This window comes from Xiphias gladius, chromosome 10 (assembly GCF_016859285.1).
Source record: "Xiphias gladius isolate SHS-SW01 ecotype Sanya breed wild chromosome 10, ASM1685928v1, whole genome shotgun sequence".
Lineage (NCBI taxonomy): Eukaryota > Metazoa > Chordata > Actinopteri > Istiophoriformes > Xiphiidae > Xiphias > Xiphias gladius.
The window spans coordinates 14,933,433-14,952,411 of NC_053409.1; the positions used below are offsets into that span (position 1 = coordinate 14,933,433).

Consider the following 18,979-nt stretch of genomic DNA (forward strand, 5'->3'; position numbering starts at 1 on the left):
CGCTGTGCGCCGCTTTCATGTGCTGTGCCATCCAGATAGGGACCCGAGCACTGACAGAGCACTGACAACCCATCACCCGCACAACAAAGCACATACGCCAGTCAAAAGGAGCCTGTACGACGTTTTCGAAGTTATTTCTCTGTCATTTCCGCCCATCACGCTGCAAAAATGTCCATCCTCGCAAGTGACTCGCCTTTATGTTCAATATTGTTTTTTCATTGAAGCAAGTTTTTCTTAAAGACTTAGGCCCATCGGAGGCTTAAGATGATTTCATATCACTGACACCAGAGCTGGAGAAAAGAAGTCTTATTATTCTTATTATAAATCTTGGAAGTAGGTTTAAATCCAAATTCAATTTCACTCCATGATTTTCTTTTTTTTTGTTTTATGAAACTGGCCTTTAAGATCTCCAATATCTAAAAAAAAAAAAAAAAGAAAGAAAACTGAAAATGGGTAGTTGTTCCAATGCATGCACAACTTACAATGGATCACTGTGAGTCTCAAAAATGGTATTTATGGCATTCTTACTATTCTATATTCTCAGACATGTTTTTAGAAGTTTATTTCCAAAAATATATGCATACATAAATCTTATTGGAAACCGAAGGGACATTTGTTCACGACCTGCAGCATCTGAAGCGCACAAGTTTATGGAAAGCTTTCTTGAAGTCCTCATTGGACATGGTGTATATGATCGGGTTGATGAGGGAGTTCAGATAGCCCAACCAGGTGAAAAAGTCAAATAACTCGGGGTTTAAACATGTGTCACATGTGGCAACCACCAGTGTGTAAATGAAAAACGGCAGCCAGCACACGATGTAAGCGCCGAGGATTATCCCCAAAGTCTTTGTGGCTTTTCTCTCTCTGGCTGCTGAAATCCGCTTTCTCTCCAAAAGCGCGTCCGAAACCGTCACTTTCACCTGGTTCACGCTCGTTGAGGACCCGGTGTCGCTGGACGGAGTGTCGTGCCGCCCGCACTGCAGCGAGGTTGTGGACGCCACGGAACCGGGGGAGTTGGTGACCAGGTGCGCAGAGGTGAGTCTCTTGCCCACCTTCTTGGGGGACTGCTTCAGGATCCGTTTCCGAGCCTCGACGTAAATCCGTCCGTAGAGGGCAATGAGCAGCAGGGTGGGGATGTAAAAAGCCCCGAGGGTGGAGTAAATGGTGTAGAAAACATGATCCGTGTTGACGCTGCAGCTGGTCAGCTCCTCCGCCTTCACCTGCCTCCAGAAGAGAGGCGGCAGGGAGATGGAAATGGCGATGACCCAGGCTATGGCCACCATCCCGGCTGCGCGTCCCGGCGTGCGCTTTTTGGAGTACTCCACCGCGTCCGTGATGGCCCAGTACCTATCCAAAGCGATTACGCACAGGTGGAGGATAGATGCCGTGCAACACGTTATGTCCGATGAGAGCCAGATGTCGCACACGACTTGCCCCAGCGTCCAGGTGTGGATGACCGTGTACAGGACGCAGATGGGCATCACCAGAATAGACACCAGGAGGTCGGTGACGGCCAGGGAGGCGATCAGAAAGTTGGCAGGAGTTTGCAGCTTCTTCGACTGGGAGATCGTTGCGATGACAAACGCGTTGGATAAAGTGGTGGCCAGTGTGATCGCAGAGAGGACCCCCGCCAGGCTGAGCTGGTAGGCGAGACTCTCCGCGCTCTCGTCCCCCGTGGACGACGCTGTGATAAAGCTGCCGTTTGTGGCGTTCGCCGGCTGAGCTGTCTCGACTTGACCCGAGAGCTCCATAACTTTCAGTCCCTTCTCGTCACATTGTGTGTCACCCTCTGAGATGTCAGGCGGTTAAGGTGCCCTCTCTCTTGGTCACCGTCGCCCTACCCGGGCCATTAGGTTAGATTGAATGGCACCATCAGTCTGAAAGAATACAAGTGGATTCATTTCTTCCTCATTTTCTCCTGATACATCCGGTTTTGATATGCAGATGCCAACATGTGGAAACAAACATCAACTCCCAGCAGGAATTCAAACTTTTCCGTTTTTTAGCCATAAAGGAAAACTTCCTAACTGTAACTGAGCAAAACAAGGGAGACAGGCATGGTTTGTGTGTGAATGATGAGCAGTGCGTCCTGATGTCCCAACATCGTGGGAAGACTTTACAGGTATTCCGCATGTGGGGCACAAGTTCTCCAGAGCTGTGTCTCTCCGGGCCCCATGTGTTGGCTGAATGGGGAGCCAACCCAAAGTCTCGGTTTTATACAGACTCTGACATCAAACAAGCACCACTAATCACAGCCTTGTTTTCTTTTCTTTTTTTCTTTCTCTCTCTCTCTCTCTCTCTCTCTCTTTCTCCATGAAGAGTAGGCTATCTGCTGGGTCATAGTGCCCAGTGTGTCTCCTTTGTCCCATACAGGATTAGGCACCTCTATGTTATTGTTTGAAATAGAAAAAAAACGTCCCTCTGTTACCTCGCAGGCACCACTTTATAATATGTCACCCTTCATAAAGGATGAGTGATCCGGAACTAATGGCTTTACTGATGTACTAATGCTTTACAGGTTCTTTATGAACCAATTTATACCAATTATAAAACGAACAAGTGACAGAAATAAAAAAATAAATACATAACAATCCCTTTAAGTACGCAAGAACACAGTTATTAAACACAAATAATAGCTCTAGTTGACTGGCCGGCGGCAATCACTTTTGTGATGGTGTTAGTTCCTGGTTTACCATGAGAACAAAATGAGCGACAAGGGGACCGGAGCATTTTCATTAAATAATCGCCTCGAGGAAAAGCGAAATGTATTAATGAACTTACAATGGAAAATATACTGACAATCTTCAATGAAACAAAATGCTATATGACCATGCAACCATGCTAAGATAAGTCTCTGAACCGTAACCATGCACTTGTAAATGTTAGTAATCTGTTGATAACTGGATTTTGGTCCACAAAAGCTTTTTTTTTTTCCTTTTCTTTTTCTTTTTTACAGGAGGTCAGAGGTCAAACTGTCGTTCGGACGAGTCTGCACGATGAACTAATGATCTAAGAAAGACAAAGCGGGTGTGATGCCAGAGGAACATAAACGCCATTAACGGTTTACAACTGATCTAAAGAATTTGCAAACGATGAATGAAACCATTAGTTACAGCTTTTAAACCCTCTACAAAGGGTGCCTTACACCTAAACATCAGAGCATCATTTTAAATAGAGATGATATAATATAATGATGTTTTCTTTTGACATTTCATGGATGGAAGCTTTAGGACTAGGAGTTCACAGGCACTGATTCCTGCCACTTTTGTCACTTCTGATGTGTGAAAACGTGTGTCATTGATATTGACACTGGGTCACTGCCGGTTGCACTTGAGGCTGCGAACTTCTCACTCTCATTCAGTGTGCGATGTACGTTCTCAAGGTCACTCATTGCCTTTTTCTGAGGCTGCAGTGGGCCAATCATCTATACAAGCGCCTGCTGATTCTTGTGAAATGAATTTTGAGTCGGGTCAGGAAATATATAAATTATGCAATCAGCCCCTGAATCCCCTCCACATGTGCACAACTACACACACACACACACACACACACACACACACACACACACACACACACACACACACACACACAAATACACACACACACCAGGGCAATGTCCATTTTCCAAACTGAAGAACTGAAATGACTCCAAGAAAATGAATGAAATGAATCTGCTGTTATATATTCTTTATTCATCTCAACCGGCTGTCGCAATCACATCACCCCTTCTACTTTTATTCATTTCCTCACCAGAAACTTTTAATTGAAAATGACTTGCCACTTACATTGCACCCAATATTCCTCAGAATCACACTTGAGTGGCCACAATTTAATTCAGCAAAGCTGGAAGAAGAAATTACATGAATTTAGGATATCATTCAGATTAATAAAAATCTGTATTAGCGTTTTGACCTGTATTACGGCTTGTGGGGGCAGGGAGGTTCACGACACACAGTTAAAAAAACTCATTTACTGTTGGACAGTCTAAACAGTGTGCAAGAAAACAAAACTGTGGTTCCTGTGTTATCATTTTAGAGTCTTTGCTGCATCTTCAGCAACCCCAAAGCAGCATTTTCAGCAGCATATAGTTTATAAGGACAACTACTGCTTCTCTTCTCTTCTTTTCTCTTCTCTTCTATTCCTTGTAATCATTAAATCTTCCCCCATCTGACTAAGCAGAAGATATTTTTCAGTACTTCTTTTGATCCCACTTAAAGTTTTAGCTGATTTATATGTTATTTAAATGGTGAGCGTTGAACGCAACTTACATAAATATTTTACTCTTTGATTTGGAAAACTTCTAAAAGCTTCTATTGTTTTAGTTATCTGCTGATTTTAAAGAGAAAATCAGTTTTGTTCATTATTTACAGATATTTACCAGAACAAAAGAAAAATGATGCAGATTAATAAAATGTATTTCCAGATGTACGGGACACCGGGCACTTGCAGGCCTTATACCCAATCTTTTTGGAGTAATAGTGTCTATTTTAACAGCTTATCTTGGATGACTTGGATGTATCATATCATGACCAGTCATATGGAGCGCCCATATGAGGCAAATGTAGTCATATGGATCTATTGAATGCACAGAAGCTATTTTTCAAAAACCACTGGGGGTCAGCAGGCTGTTCTTTGATCAGGACTTCCAACCCACATGTCCAGGCCACATGTGTGGCTCACTGACAGTACAAAGCAAAAAGCCTGGGGCCCAAAAAACTTCTCTGACTGTCATGATTTTGATGTCATGATGGTTATGCATGAGACTGCTGTGATCTCTGGCGCCAACGCTAAAAAGTCAACACAAATACTAATACAGTTGCTGAATTGTTTAAGTCACCTGTAGAAGACATGAGGTGAAACTAAGAAGCCGCTGATGTTTGCAGAGAATTTGCACTTTGATAGAAAATGACTCAGTCAAGAGAGAGTTTAAAAGCATTTCACATCTTCATCTGCTAGAGATGTCAGGTCAGTGATACTTTTCCAGGGAGACTGAACATTACAGAGCATGGTGATATGTCTTTTATTGACTCAAACACTAAAATAATCCATAAGGCATATGTAAATGCCTGTGACACCTTTGAAAATTACATTCCACATTATTGTTTTTGGTGTTAATGAAATCTTTCGTGGAGACCACATCTGTTGCAGAGAGTTTTCATTTACGTTGTTGTAAAACTTGATTATACTGAACGTTTTTCACCCGTTGGACATCTGAAATTATTAACTTCTCAGTGAAGTCATGTTTGTAAAGTCATTCTATGTCCTCACACGTCAGTGTTGTTATACCCTTGAATCCCCCTGCAGGCAGTGACAAAAAGTAGTCATTCCTCTGTATCCAGGCTCAGCAGAGAGTATCGGCAAGCAGGACCCAGCGACACAGACCCTCCTGTGAGTTCACGATCGTACAGCTTGACTGACTATAACTGTCTGGCACCAACACAGACACCATTACCACTGTTTGCACAAACAAACTCTCTCAACCAGAAAACATGCAGAAACACACAACACATGAGGTGAGGTTAGGTCAACATATCATGCTCTAAATCCAGTTTTTATTAGGTGCTATGGGCCATGGTTACAATCTCAGACTTGGGGCTATGCAGGGAAAATTGCAAACTTAAAGAAGTCATTCACTTGGGAAGATTCAAAATTATATCTTTTTACCTGCTATTCTCTCTGTACATTTTTTTTCTTGATGCCTGGCAGAAAAAAAGTCAATGCGGATTCTGGCCTGAGTTCATCCTTGTTACAAAGTGTTTTCAGACACTTTGACAAATCCCTAGCAGGTTGCTTGGTAAATGGATCAAAGTTTTTGCCAGAAAGCTTCCACAGGAGACTAGTTGGTATGGAATACCAGCTGTAATAGCTCTGCAGTGGAAGATGTCAGAGATTCGTGGAGTACATTGTGTTCCGGGTAGAGACATTTAAGCAAGAATATTCAAAATCAATGCATATCAAATAGGGAACAAAATTAAAACCTGCATTAATAGATTTTTTTGGCCAATTTGTGGCAGCGTAACAAGCTGTAAACATAACAGTGTCACCGTACAAAGTTGAAATGGTGAGCATAAGCAAACAATTGCCCATTTACTTACCCAACAAATACTGAGACAAGTTTGCAGTCATTTGGAGTCGTATCTGTGGCTACCTCGAGGATGTAAGTCCAATTCTCACTCTCCATTTAGGTCTGGTTTTGGTCTCCACTGAGTCCTGACAAAATATCATATCTGACTCTTCAGCTTCACTAAAGGCTGTCTGCCATTTGGTGCTGGACAGCTAGCATACAGTTACAAAGAGCAATTGAAACACACTGTGAATAATCATGACGTACATGAAGCATGTGAAATTACGAAAACATCAGATCGTGTGTGGAGGGATGAGTATAGTATAATGTTCCTCAAATTAATAAATGAAACAAACAGAAATGCCGTATTTTCGACATTGTTTTCCACCACTTGAGGTTTAACTGCTAGTCTTTTAATTACATCATCTCTTTGTGCCCTCTTCTTCCACAATGGGAGAATGGCACCCAACTGGAGGATTAGTGCCACCAACTGTTAATCTTGATGAACCAACTCCTAGAATTTTGCATAACAGTAGAGAATGAATTCATTTTCATTTTCTTTTGCTGATAGTCTGAAAATTCAGTTCAGATTTGCACTACATTTGAAAGGAAACTTTGCCACTGACATACTGTATTCTCACTTATGAAGCTGATGTAGTCAACATGTTTGCAGCACTCGCCTATGTACATATCAAACAGACAAATGATATTTTTTTGTGAGTTTGTCATATTGCAGATTACACATAGTCATTTGTCTCCTTTTTTATATGAAAAATGATTACTGCTGCTTTAAAGCAACAAATGCAACTCATAGAGATACAGAGTTACAGTGGCAAGTAAATAAGAGTAAACAGTGTTTCTGCAAATACTATAGACACTTATTTACATTGTGACACTCACATAAACTGAAGAGCACTTTAAACATGTTTTTGGGTGGCCTTAGTTATTGTTGTCAACCCTTTCTATCCTCCATAACTATAACTGACAGCTGTAGCAACTGAGACCAAATAGGGCAAACCCAAAGCAGGGCATATCCCTCGTTGTTATGAGATTCAACCCTCCCTCTACAACTACCCAAAACCATGGCTGTAGGGAATGGCTCCCTCTTATCCAAATGTTTATGAGATGAGACACGGGAGAAATGACCAAGCTGAGCAGCTAGGTCAGCCATGTTTGGAATCTGGATCCTAAAAGTACCTCATATCTATACATAACTATGCAGCCGTAGGAGGTCTGGATTCAGTGAGGTAGCATTGTGTTTGTATTGGCGTCCCCAACAGTTTCATGTTTGTCATGGTTCATTGGCATCATGTCAAAAATACTGTACATCCTTAGGTCAATTCCACTTAGTTTAGGTTGTTTCCCTTCGGTCTGGCTGTTCTTTGCATTTGGACTAAGATACATACTAAGTGGGACATTTTACAGTTGGAAATTCATCTGGTCAGTGCTCTCTGGTGGACAAACTATGTGGTGGGGACAGTAGCTGTCCGTCAACATATTATTATGCGCATTTTGGTGTGTCGCATTAGAGAAGGTTGATGGAAATGGCAAAATTCGAGAAAAAAAACGTCCTCAGTTGGGCCAAAAAGTTTATATGGTCACTTGAGGTGGTTTTTTTAATGTAGCAAACATTTAAATCACGTAACTGATCAGCTGTTTCTGCTGCTAGAGAACAAGAAGAAGAAGAAGAAGAATTAAAGAGAGGAAGAAAAAGAAGCTGTTTCCGGCGTCTTCGACCAACTGACACGAAAGAATAATTACAACTTGCCCGACTGGAAACAATTCCAGAAGCCCTTTCCGTTTTGGTCTCGTAGATGGCCAAGGACTGGTTTTGTTTCTTCTGTTTTGAGGTTTATCGGCGGTTGGCAGACAATTGTTTTGTTTCTGGTTCCCGACCTGTACTTCTTCTGTTTATCACAGCCATGCGTGACGTAGCCTATACCGCCACCTTCTGATGACACCACGCAGCCTAGTTTATTTGCTTCAAACGAGTTGATGGAAATGCATCTTATTCCTATTTTCTTTTTTTCTTTTTTTTTCCCCCTTTTTGTGACATTTCAAAAGTTTGCCTCAAATTCACAATGTAGCATGGTATTGCTACTTTAACTTCAGTACAGGATGGCTTTTCCTCTACAGTGTTTAATCTGAAGGCTGCATTTATGTATACAGTGAGAGAATCAGAATATAGGCCACACGTTATGTTGCAGAACCCGTCCCCCTACAATGTGCCACAGCCTGGTTGGATGACACATGGTGCCTTCTGCTCTGCCAATCAGCTCTCAAAGGTCCCCTGCTAAAAATGTATTGGGAGAGACATGGGTTTCTATCTACAACTGGAGGCTTTGTGGGTTCTAACTTTCCAAATCGGATGATCATATGAAGGGGCTGAGGCCACCAAGTAGGGGATTGTGCCACTTTTCAGAGTGCTTGTGCCCCATTTTTCGGGAGACCCTCACTGTGAATACTGAATGGGTTACTCAAGCTGCGAGCAGGCTGCTTGCTTAAAGAGCATTTCATCGTACAGCTGTAAGGAAAAAGAGGGGAAGAGATGCACACTAAACGTATTGTATAGGGCAGAAATTTATTCCCTGGGGTAAAACTTTTGAAAGGAAATTAGCTAAATGGTGATGATGTCTGCTGACTGATAACAGGCCGGCATTGCTGTGGTCAGTCTCATGCTAGCCGGAGGGAAAGTGGGCGAGTCCATTTAGAGACTGAATGGTCAGATGGGAAACTGACTGCAGGCAGTTACGAGTTTTATCAGCACTCTTAGGAGCTGGAACTGGTCCACACTTTAAGGTGGAAAAAAAGAGCAAGCGTAGAATTGATTTATTCAAGCCATGGCAACGATGCTACAGTGATACCACCGTGTCAGTCACTGAGGCTTTGTTGCATAATGCACATCATTCTCTTTCTAAACATTCAAAATATGCAACAACAGTATCACAGATGGCCTCATTTTAACAATTAAAGGAAGATTTCCCAGCAGTATAAACTGCAAATATTATAACTGACACGGTGCTTGGAGATATGAGGAGAAGAATAGGACTTGATTATGTGAGAGTGTGAGATGAGACTTGATTTACTGCCTCCTGGAGGTATAAACTCTCCGGCTTTGGGTGTGCTTACATGCTGTATGTGCGAGATTTTGTGCTGAAAGAGACAAGGTGAGAAGAGGTGACCGGCCTAATCCTCATTGAGGGATGGTTCATGGAGTGTGAAGAGGAGAGGCTATTGAGCAACACAGTCACAGAGTTGATGTTAGGAACAAGCATCACTGAAATTCATCACCTTGTCAGCAATATCTGAAAATCGAGTCTAGGGCTAATCCTGGGGTTATATTATATCGTTTTATATATATGCAATGTACTGTAAATGTTACAAATTCAGGGCTGTAGTCTGGGGTGCACTGCAGCTGCTGCTTCATTTCAGGAACAACATACAAGATAGTGCTCGAACAGATGATTTATGGGGTAAAAACGTTTCACCTCGCAGTCTATGAAGACTCACTCCCATCAGGGATAGCAGGAAGTTAACTCTCTTTATCGGAGCTGCACTTGCTAAAAGTTTACCAAACATTTAAGATTATATTATCACAGCGAGCACCTGTACAGTAAAGTGTTTTTTGCCCCCAAAGGGGCACAAAACAGGAGTAAGCAGAAGGGCAGAGCGATTCAGTGTTTCTCAAAGGCTGGAGAAACCCAATATCACTTTGTGTGTGAAGAATGTTTAAGCTTCAGCTCCACAAAGTACAAAGCCATCTGTTTAACTTTGTCAACTCCTGTCAAACCGCACCAGATGCAACCTTTACTGTTGTACTGTGGACTGTACACTGCGAGCTGTTGCACCTCCAGGCTACCCATTTAGTGAGCTGCTGGTCTCGTGATGGCGCAACAGACCAAACTGTACTTAACACGGTGGCGGTAAGAGGTCTAGCAACGTTCCGGGACATGGATATTCATTTCAATTCGAAGAATTTTATTTATCGCCTACTGGGAGTTTAAAAAGGATATGAAGCAAAGCACAAACATAAGCACAAACACACAAATTCCAATAAAAAACACATAGCAGTGGGAAGTAGGGACGGGAAGATTAAGAGCTAAAAACGTTAAGACTTAAAAAAAAACTCCACTAGTCTTCTTCATCAGGACTGTTTGGGTATGGTTTGATCAGATGTGATTGTGATAAAAAAAACAAACAAAAAAAGCCCACCCTAAGTAACATCAGTTTTCTGATTCAAATGTTGCTAAATCCTGATTGGTGCACAGAAGTACGTGAGCTCAACTTCTTCCAGCTGAGCCCCACCCACTTTATACCAGTGAGAAAAGCACAGAAAAAAAAAAACAACAGAAATATAAAAATCTCTACTGTGGAATAACCAAAACTGCTGTACTTGTGGCAGAAATGATTGTGGTCCTGTGTGATCCCTATTGCTCGATGTAAGAAGCTGATTTTTAAAAAATCTGTTTTATTAAAGGATGAATTTTATTCCTGTAGCCACAGAAAGTCTCCTACTAATATACAGACATATACACCTGTACTTTAACATGATTTTCTTTTCAATATATCATTTATGTTCCTAATATTTGTATGTCTTTTTTTTTTAAATCTCTACCCCCCCCCCCCCCATTGTTAACAGAGAAATAATGAGCAATGAACTCTGTTGGTTTTTCTATCTGCAGAGTATCTCAAAAAAGTCAAATAAAAAAAGTGTCTTCAAAGGCCAATATCATCAGTTTTTCAGTGACATTACGATTCTGTAGTTTACTAGACTTTCTTCCCATTGACTATGCCGTTGGTTCACAGTGGTGGGATTGACGAGGACTTATTAACCTTTACTGTATTAGGGGCCTATACTATGGGGTTATATCTAAAAAAAACCAACATTTAATTTATTAGGAAAATTAAATGGGAGGCATAATGCTTCTCTTTGAGTACCTTTGATACTCAACATAATCTGTAGAGTGCAGTGATTCATTCATTCATGAAACAATGGATAATAGGAAACTCTACCCTGTTGTTCCTAATAAATGTGATACATTGTAGCATTTATTACGGCTCCTAATAAATAAATACAATTTCAAACAGAAGAGAAGAGATGCTGTTGAAGCAGATTCAGCTACAACTTCCATCTTCAGTCCCTGGGCGGGTGGAACCACAATACAATAAAAAGAACACTGAATGCAATTTACAGTGACTCCCACAATTAGAAGTCCAATTTTCACCATCACTGAAAAAGTCATCAGATAGCACAAAGCCAAAACTGTGATTTTGGACCAGATCCTCCTGCAACCCTTTTCCAGAAGCAGAGTGGTCGATCCCCCAGTTTGTTTGTTTTTTTCACAACCTGGCAACCCAAAAGTTGTTCTTATTTACTAGCTACTTAAAAGTGACCTATAAAGCATTGGGGAAATTATTTATTAACCATTTACATACTCGTTAATTACTGCTCATAAAAGCTTTGTAAAACGAACTCTAACTTTCTGTCTGTTTTTGTAATTTTCCATGTGGTAATTCCCTAACATGTTGTGTCTCCAGTGACTTCCTCTGTGCATTAACACATTCCACTTCACACCAGAAGTCCACGCCCTTTAAATGCGCTATACATACTTGGCCGCTGATGCGTTTTTACGCACAGTGGCACGATGAGCGTCTGGACGTCTCGGCGCGCCTTCCCGATCTCGCTCTGCCTCTCTGTGCTTTTAAACTGTTTGGTCACAGCGCGGACCTTCGAGGTGACACTGCTTCACACCAACGACAACCACGCGCGGATCGAGGAAACCAACGAGAGCTCGGGGAAATGTCCATCCGGGGGAACCTGCTTCGCTGGGGTCGCCAGGCGGTTCACTAAAGTGTCGGAGATCCGGAAAAAGGAGAAGAATGTGTTGTTTCTGGATGCTGGAGACCAGTTTCAGGGAACTGTCTGGTTCAACTACTACAAAGGCGCCGAAGCAGCGCACTTCATGAACAAACTTGGTTATGATGTCATGGTAAATGTATAATAATTGTGATTTTGTTTAATGTGCAACCACACAGCTGATTATGGCTATTTATTTCTTTTATTTTTTGGCTCTATCCCAGGAGAAGCTGCTGTAGCAGTAATATTGGAGTTTGTTCTTGATTAGATGAAATCACTGGAGTCCACCATTTCATTTAAAGTCCATGTTCTTTTGTGTTACAAAGGCGTTTGGAAACCACGAGTTTGACAATGGAGTGGATGGTCTGATTCAGCCCTTCCTCCAGAATGTGAATTGCTCTGTGCTGAGTGCCAACATAAAACCTGACCAGACTCTGGCCACAAAACTCAGTGGATACTACCAGCCCTACACAGTCCTCGATGTGGGCTCAGAGAAAGTGGCTGTGGTCGGCTACACCACTGCAGAGACCCCCTTCTTATCCATGCCAGGTAAAAGCATAGCGTTGCATGCAGCATTACACTGAGTTAAAACTTTTTTTAGTCCAAGCATTGTTTCAACACAATGAAGACGGACCAACTTTTGTGTCCATGTGAAGTAACCCTAGTTCCCGTCTCTCTTCTGTGTGTTAGGCCAGCACCTAACGTTTGAGGATGAGGTGGAGACACTTCAGATTCAGGTGGATAAGCTCGAAACTCTGGGCTATAATAAAATCATTGCCCTGGGCCACTCTGGCTTTGATGTGGATAAAGACATCGCCAAGCGAGTGAGAGGAGTTGACATTGTTATTGGAGGACACACCAACACATTCCTCTATACTGGTACTTTTATACTATTTTATTCCCCATTCAGGTCTGTTCTAGTGGCCGAGGTTTACATAGGACCAACCATCTTGTGTCTTTTAACTGTTTATTTCTAATATTGTCTTTTTTTAGCATTTACACTACACCCAGATACTTAAACTGTGCTCCATAGATGCAACAATTAAGCCTGAAACTGCAAGCGCAAATGCATGATTCTCCTCTCATTGTAACAGGAAATGTGAAGTAGTGAACAACAAACCACAAAGTGTCTTTCTCTGTAGGAAACCCCCCATCCACTGAGGTCCCAGCAGGTCCCTACCCCTTTATGGTGAGGTCCAATGATGGGAGAAATGTGCCGGTGGTCCAGGCCTATGCCTTTGGGAAATACCTTGGATACCTGAAAGTTACTTTTGATGAGGCTGGGAATGTGATAAAAGCTACTGGAAACCCAATTCTAATGGACAGCAGCATTCCTCAAGGTAGACTGCAACAACAGCCAGTACTTCAGTAATTAGACATGGCCCATTTGAAGCTTTTTAGTTGGTGCTCCACTGGTTGAAATGTTCAAACAGTTCATAGAATCAAATAAGATTTTATCATGTTCAAATTGATTGATATTGGCTTGACATTAAGTGACTTGGGTCACCATGTCTGTCTATTTTCAACGCTCAAGAAAATAAATAATTAGTGTACATCTTGGTATAATTTTGGTGATAAAAGTCTCATTATATATGATGTTTACACAGCTTTTGAAACAAATGACGTGAAAACAAAAGCTTGGACTACTACAACTTGATTACTTTTGATTATGCTCAGAAACAGTTTGACGCATGCTCTGTTTGTTAACATTATTTATAGCAGCCCGCTAAAAACAACATAACAACATAGTCCATTTTTCTGTCTCAAGGGCTCACTCAATCTACAATAAAGGGGTGTCTTTTTTCCTAAATATGTCCTTTACACAAGCTTTACTTTTTTTTCTTTTTTTTTGTAACTATCAGACCCGGATGTCCTTGCTGACGTAGAGAAGTGGAAGAAAGACTTGGCTCATTACTCCTCACAGTATGTGGGACAGACCTTAGTCTACCTCAATGGAACCTTTGAAGAGTGTCGATTTCGGGAGTGTAACCTTGGCAACCTAATCTGTGATGCCATGGTAATAAATACAGATCACTTTCAAATCATTCAGCCATTCATTTACAGTATATTCAGAAAGCCTTAGTTGCTCCCTGACTCTATTGTTCAGTTTATTAGCCACTGAGACAAAAGAGAAACACTTCCTTTTTTTTTTTTTTTTACACATGAACACATTTTCATCAGCACAGGACCCCAACTTCACACTGGTTGTAACCTCAGACCCTGCCTGTGTTTGTTCAGTGTTTAGCACTAAATGGGGATTTGAGGTGATAGATCATTAGAAGATCATTTTAGGCAGTCAACGTAAGGTCAATCTCCACAACTGCAAGAGAGCAGCTCTAATTTGCTGCCATAAGTGAACAAATGATAAACTTTGATGCTTCATGCTAATTTACATTCACATATATATATTTTTTTTTCTTTTGTGTTACCAGATTCATCACAATATAAAGTATTCAAATGAGTTGCAGTGGAATCACGTGAGTATATGTATGCTGAATAGTGGGGCCATACGGACAGCTATAGATGAGCACTACAAAAACGGTAATGTTACATTAAAAAAAGTTTTTCTGTATTTTATTTTTATTTTTTTTAATAAATATATAATATATTGGCATTACCTTTACTTTTAGGTTCCATAAGTATGGAGGAGATCCTCACCATTTTACCATTTGGAGGAACATTTGACTTGGTCAAGATAAAAGGATCAACAATGAAAAAGGCATTTGAACACTCCATTCACAGATATGGAAGCATGTCTGGAGAATTTCTTCAAGTCTCAGGTCTGTCGTCAGGCCCCAAGGTCTCATTGAATAATATTAACCATTACTTCCTCTGGTCAGGTTTTGTATTAAAGGGATAATTTGACATTTTGGTAAATACGTTTTTTCAGTGTTTTGCCAAGAGTCGGATGAGAAGATCGATACAACTCTCGTGCCTGTGCGGTTAATGTGTAATAGCTACCAGCAGCCAGTACGTTTATTTTAGCATAAAGACTGGAAACGGCGCAACTGCTAGCGCGGCTCTATATGAAGATTAAAAAAATCTGTCTACCAGCACTTATAAAGCTAACTGATTAAAGGTGTTGGGCAAGTTACTTGAAAATGTTACCAATTAGTCATTATATCTGACTCATTTAAAAGGTACTTTACGAATTATTCAACCTAAAAAGTAATTAGTTACTCCTTGCTCTACTTTACTTGGCCCAGCTCCATCAAAGATGCCTTCAAACAGCTAAAGCCTCCCACATATTCTGTATTTAATGCATGTAGAAATAGAAAACAAGACAGTATGGTTTAACAAGCAGCCAGCAAACTGTAAGGATGTACTATCTTACCATCAGCAGACAACGGCAGCCTAGTCCTGGTGACTGAATGCACTCCAGAGAGGTGCCGTCCTCAACTGCAGGCTAACCACCCTTAATAGGCTAAGTAACTGGTGGCTAGCTGGCAGCTGAGAAGACACAATATGTACCGGTTCCTCTTTTTATAAAGGCTAACTACCTTCCTCCCCCATAAAAAATACAGTTGAACAGTTGCAGTTTTATATGGTAGTGAGCTTTAGAGAAGCTGATAGGCAAATGATGTTAGCTTCGGGCAGAGCCAGAGCCAGGTTAGCTGTTTCCCCTGTTTCCAGTATTTATGCGGAGCTAAGCAAACTTTCTCCTGGTTGTAGAGTCATATTCAATAGTGATATTGATCTTCCCACCTAAATAAATAAAAATAAATAAGCAAATGTGCATATTTCTTCATAAGTCTTCCTTTAAGTGTTTTACTTGTTCACTAATGTCCACACCGGACAATGACCAAATAATCAAAATCCTCTGTTTTCTCCAGGCATTCACGTAGAGTACGACCTCTCCAGGCCAGTGAACCAGCGTGTAGTGTCTGTGTCCACGCTCTGCAATGAGTGCCGTGTGCCCAAGTATGAACCATTAGACCCAGAAAAGACATACACTGTGGTCGTGCCTTCATACATTGTGGCCGGAGGGGATGGCTTTACCATGATCAAAGAGGAGTTGCTAAAGCATAACACAGGTAGGCAGCAGAAGCAGTTCAGTAATAGTATTTAAGATAGTATTTATTTGAAATTAACTGCTTTTTGTCAATATTGTGAGTTTATAGATATATATGTATATATAGGGCTGGGCCAGTCTTATAAACGCGAATGTCTGTCGCTGACTGAGTGAAGAAGTTACTTTCAAAATGAACGAATAGTGCCTTTGTCGCTACATTTACCGACTTCTCAGGCCCCTATACCGACTTTTTTCAAAAAAGCACCTTGCGACAAAACTGGCAAGTTTCTTGACAAACCTTAGCTACTTTCCGTATAAGGGAGTCGCCAGTATTGCCCCCCATCGGGCGCGAGGTCAGCCTTTCCCTCCGCAGTCACGCCTCTCTATGTATCTCATTCAACTGACTGCACAGCAGCTGCATAGACGTGAATAAGCTTCTAACTTTTTCTCTGAGGGATCATTTAACAAGTAAATATAGCTGAAATCACAGCACAGCCACTGTCTTTAACCTATGTGTGTGGTGATTTTGTCAGACGACGTGGCAGTTATAAAATCAGGATTTTAGCAGTGCAGCAGCTTGGAAGTGGCTTGGGAGTGACTGCTGGTTAACATGTAGTCTTAATGTGCTGGGTCTCAGTCACTATGTCCTACTTGTTCCATCGTCTGAAAACAAAAACAGAAAACATGTAAAGGAGAACAGCTTTACTGGGAATTCAGTTGCATTAAATTACCTTATATGTCAGCACAGAAAGTAGGAGAGAAGCAAACAGATCAAGAGCTGAATGCATATACGACACAATGGCATAATGAATATGCTAATTAGCGTATTACGTCATCTAGTGACATTTACCGACTTTTTGAGCAGGCTTTAGCTACTTTCCACTGAAAGTTGCTGTTTACAGCAGTTCCATAACAGTTTTCAACCACGTCCTTAATTTCACACCATGACCATACGTGGCCCAGCCATATACTAGGTTTTGACCTTGTCTTGTGTAATGACAAATCATTGAAGGGCTGGACAGTAACCTGGAAAAAAAATCAGTTTCCAAAACAGATTAGTAGGTGCAGACAGATGAAAGTTGGGAAGTCATTAGTGCAAAAAATTCTGAAAGGCAGGATGTTCCCTGGAGAAGAATGCCAAGCAGGGGTGGAGAGGGAAAAATTCAGCCCTGGAGTTATTCGGTGGGATCGGACCGGTCAGCTGTACCTCGGTGTTTAGTGCTACACAGCAAATGATAGCAGGCTAAAACCCTAAACTGAGATGGTGCACTGGCACTGAGAGCAAGTTAGCAGGTTGATGTGAGCATTTAGCTCAAATACAGTCTCACAGAGCCAATGGCAAGGCTGCAGACTGGTAATAATAATTTAATAGTTCTTGCATAGGCTTCCCCTCAATCATTTATACATTTACATTCCTTTCATTGTATTTCACTCACGCAAAATGAATGTGAGGGCCTTATAAGTCATAATGCAAAACGAGGCAAGACAACAAGACCATACAGGTTGCAGTGTATGTATCAGTGATCACAGGTCCTACGAAAGAGTCCCTGCCCACTTATTTCAGGAGTACTGTTTACTGTTATTATGCTCTTCTGACTCTTAAGTCAGGCAAGCTTATTTAAACTCACTCTGGTGAGAATATTTCATCTAAGGCAGATATATGTATTTAAAGTGGCTCATCAGCTGTTTCTAATCCTCACAGAGCGTATAGCACTATAAAAATTGAAAACAGGCTGTTTTAAACATGTGAAACATGGAGATAGAATTTTATTTGGTAAATATCATAAAATACCAACCAAATACTAACCAAGCCATCTATTTTTTTTCCACCTCTTGCAGGTGATATGGACATTTCTGTTTTATCCAAATACATCTCAGACATGAAGTTTGTGTACCCTGCAGTGGAAGGCCGGATCATATTCAGGAACTCAGCTGTCTTTGCAACCCACAATCTCGGATTATTGCTCCTAGGTTTATGTCTGTCCCTGACCCTCTGATTGGTTTTTTTGTACTCCTGGAAACTGTGATAAACTTAAGGGAGAGTTCCGCTGCTTTTGAAACTCCTCTCGGTATGGGTTAACTGCCTTTCCATTTCACTGCCTTCAAGGATAACTAGAAGACAACACAAATGCAGTGTCAGCCTCGGTAGATTCAATATCCCGGCAGGAATTTATTTTATCCCACAAATCAGCCAATGATTTAAACAACCGTTTATCCTGTATACTAAGATCTTACAGACACAGCAAGGTGAACAAGTTAAATATGAAAAAAGCAAAGATGTATTGGACATTAAATATTTTTGACATAAAAGTGCATGTAACAATTAAAATTTTAGTAAGGTAGACTGCAAATATGAATGTCACTTTCCTGCATATATAAAGGAACTGAAAAAGTGCCATGTTTTGTCTAAAATCCTGACAACACATTTTATCTGAAGAATAACTAAATAAGTTAGTAATCATTTACAGTTGCATTAGAAATGATTGTACCATGGCCAGTTGCAACAAACTGTCATTCATTTTAACTTGTTTTCTCGCTTTTGTTTTCAATTAAAAATATCTCCTTCTCCATTAAATTTCTGCTGCATGAATTGCCTGGTAGCACCCAGCAATTCAGGCAGAATTGCTGGGTGTTTCCTCCTTCTGACTACCAGACAGCTGCTAGTCAGAAGGGGTACTTTCCGCTAGGCCAGGCTAGGTGTTCTTACCTATTTTATTGCTCTGAATTATGAAAACAGATTTGGACGTCTGCATTCTGACAAATATCAAACAGGTTTAACAACAGCAAATGAACAGGTATCAGAGGTGTTCGGTTACAAAAACTAACACTAGCCAGCCAATCAGAGTGTAGAATTTTCAGAGCTAAAATGAGACAAAGAGCCTCATTTAGACGTTCTTCTGCAAAGTTTGGATGTCCTGAGGCACCGTCTTTACACTCTGTGACATACCTTCCATATTGTAGCTGTCATGGGGTGAGGCGGAGTTAATGCTACACTTCCCTTGCCTCACACTTTTCCCAATCACTCAAAATGGCAACTCTAAACTAC

At 41.1% G+C, this 18,979-nt stretch overlaps 2 protein-coding genes across 2 annotated transcripts; one reads left to right on the forward strand and one right to left on the reverse strand.

Annotated features, from left to right (window-relative positions):
- Nucleotides 1-617: 617 nt before the first annotated feature.
- Nucleotides 618-1,751, reverse strand: htr1b (5-hydroxytryptamine (serotonin) receptor 1B). Its single transcript, XM_040137402.1, has one exon. The coding sequence runs from the start codon at nucleotides 1,749-1,751 to the stop codon at nucleotides 618-620; it is 1,134 nt and encodes a 377-aa protein (XP_039993336.1).
- Nucleotides 1,752-11,709: 9,958 nt separating this feature from the next.
- LOC120795590 (snake venom 5'-nucleotidase-like) lies at nucleotides 11,710-18,453 on the forward strand. The gene is made up of 9 exons (XM_040137605.1): nucleotides 11,710-12,054; nucleotides 12,248-12,470; nucleotides 12,612-12,800; nucleotides 13,064-13,261; nucleotides 13,784-13,938; nucleotides 14,354-14,462; nucleotides 14,552-14,701; nucleotides 15,755-15,955; nucleotides 17,773-18,453. Exons 1-9 carry the CDS (start codon nucleotides 11,710-11,712, stop codon nucleotides 17,928-17,930), a joined length of 1,728 nt encoding a protein of 575 aa, XP_039993539.1. The 3' UTR covers nucleotides 17,931-18,453.
- Nucleotides 18,454-18,979: the final 526 nt, after the last annotated feature.

Coding starts and splice junctions, on each gene's coding strand:
- htr1b (XM_040137402.1), bottom strand. CDS start 1,751: ATGGAGCTCTCGGGTCAAGTCGAGACAGCTCAGCCGGCGAACGCCACA.
- LOC120795590 (XM_040137605.1), top strand. CDS start 11,710: ATGAGCGTCTGGACGTCTCGGCGCGCCTTCCCGATCTCGCTCTGCCTC. Junction 14,702..15,754: donor AGAATTTCTTCAAGTCTCAG/GTCTGTCGTCAG, acceptor TGTTTTCTCCAG/GCATTCACGTAGAGTACGAC. Junction 15,956..17,772: donor GTTGCTAAAGCATAACACAG/GTAGGCAGCAGA, acceptor CACCTCTTGCAG/GTGATATGGACATTTCTGTT.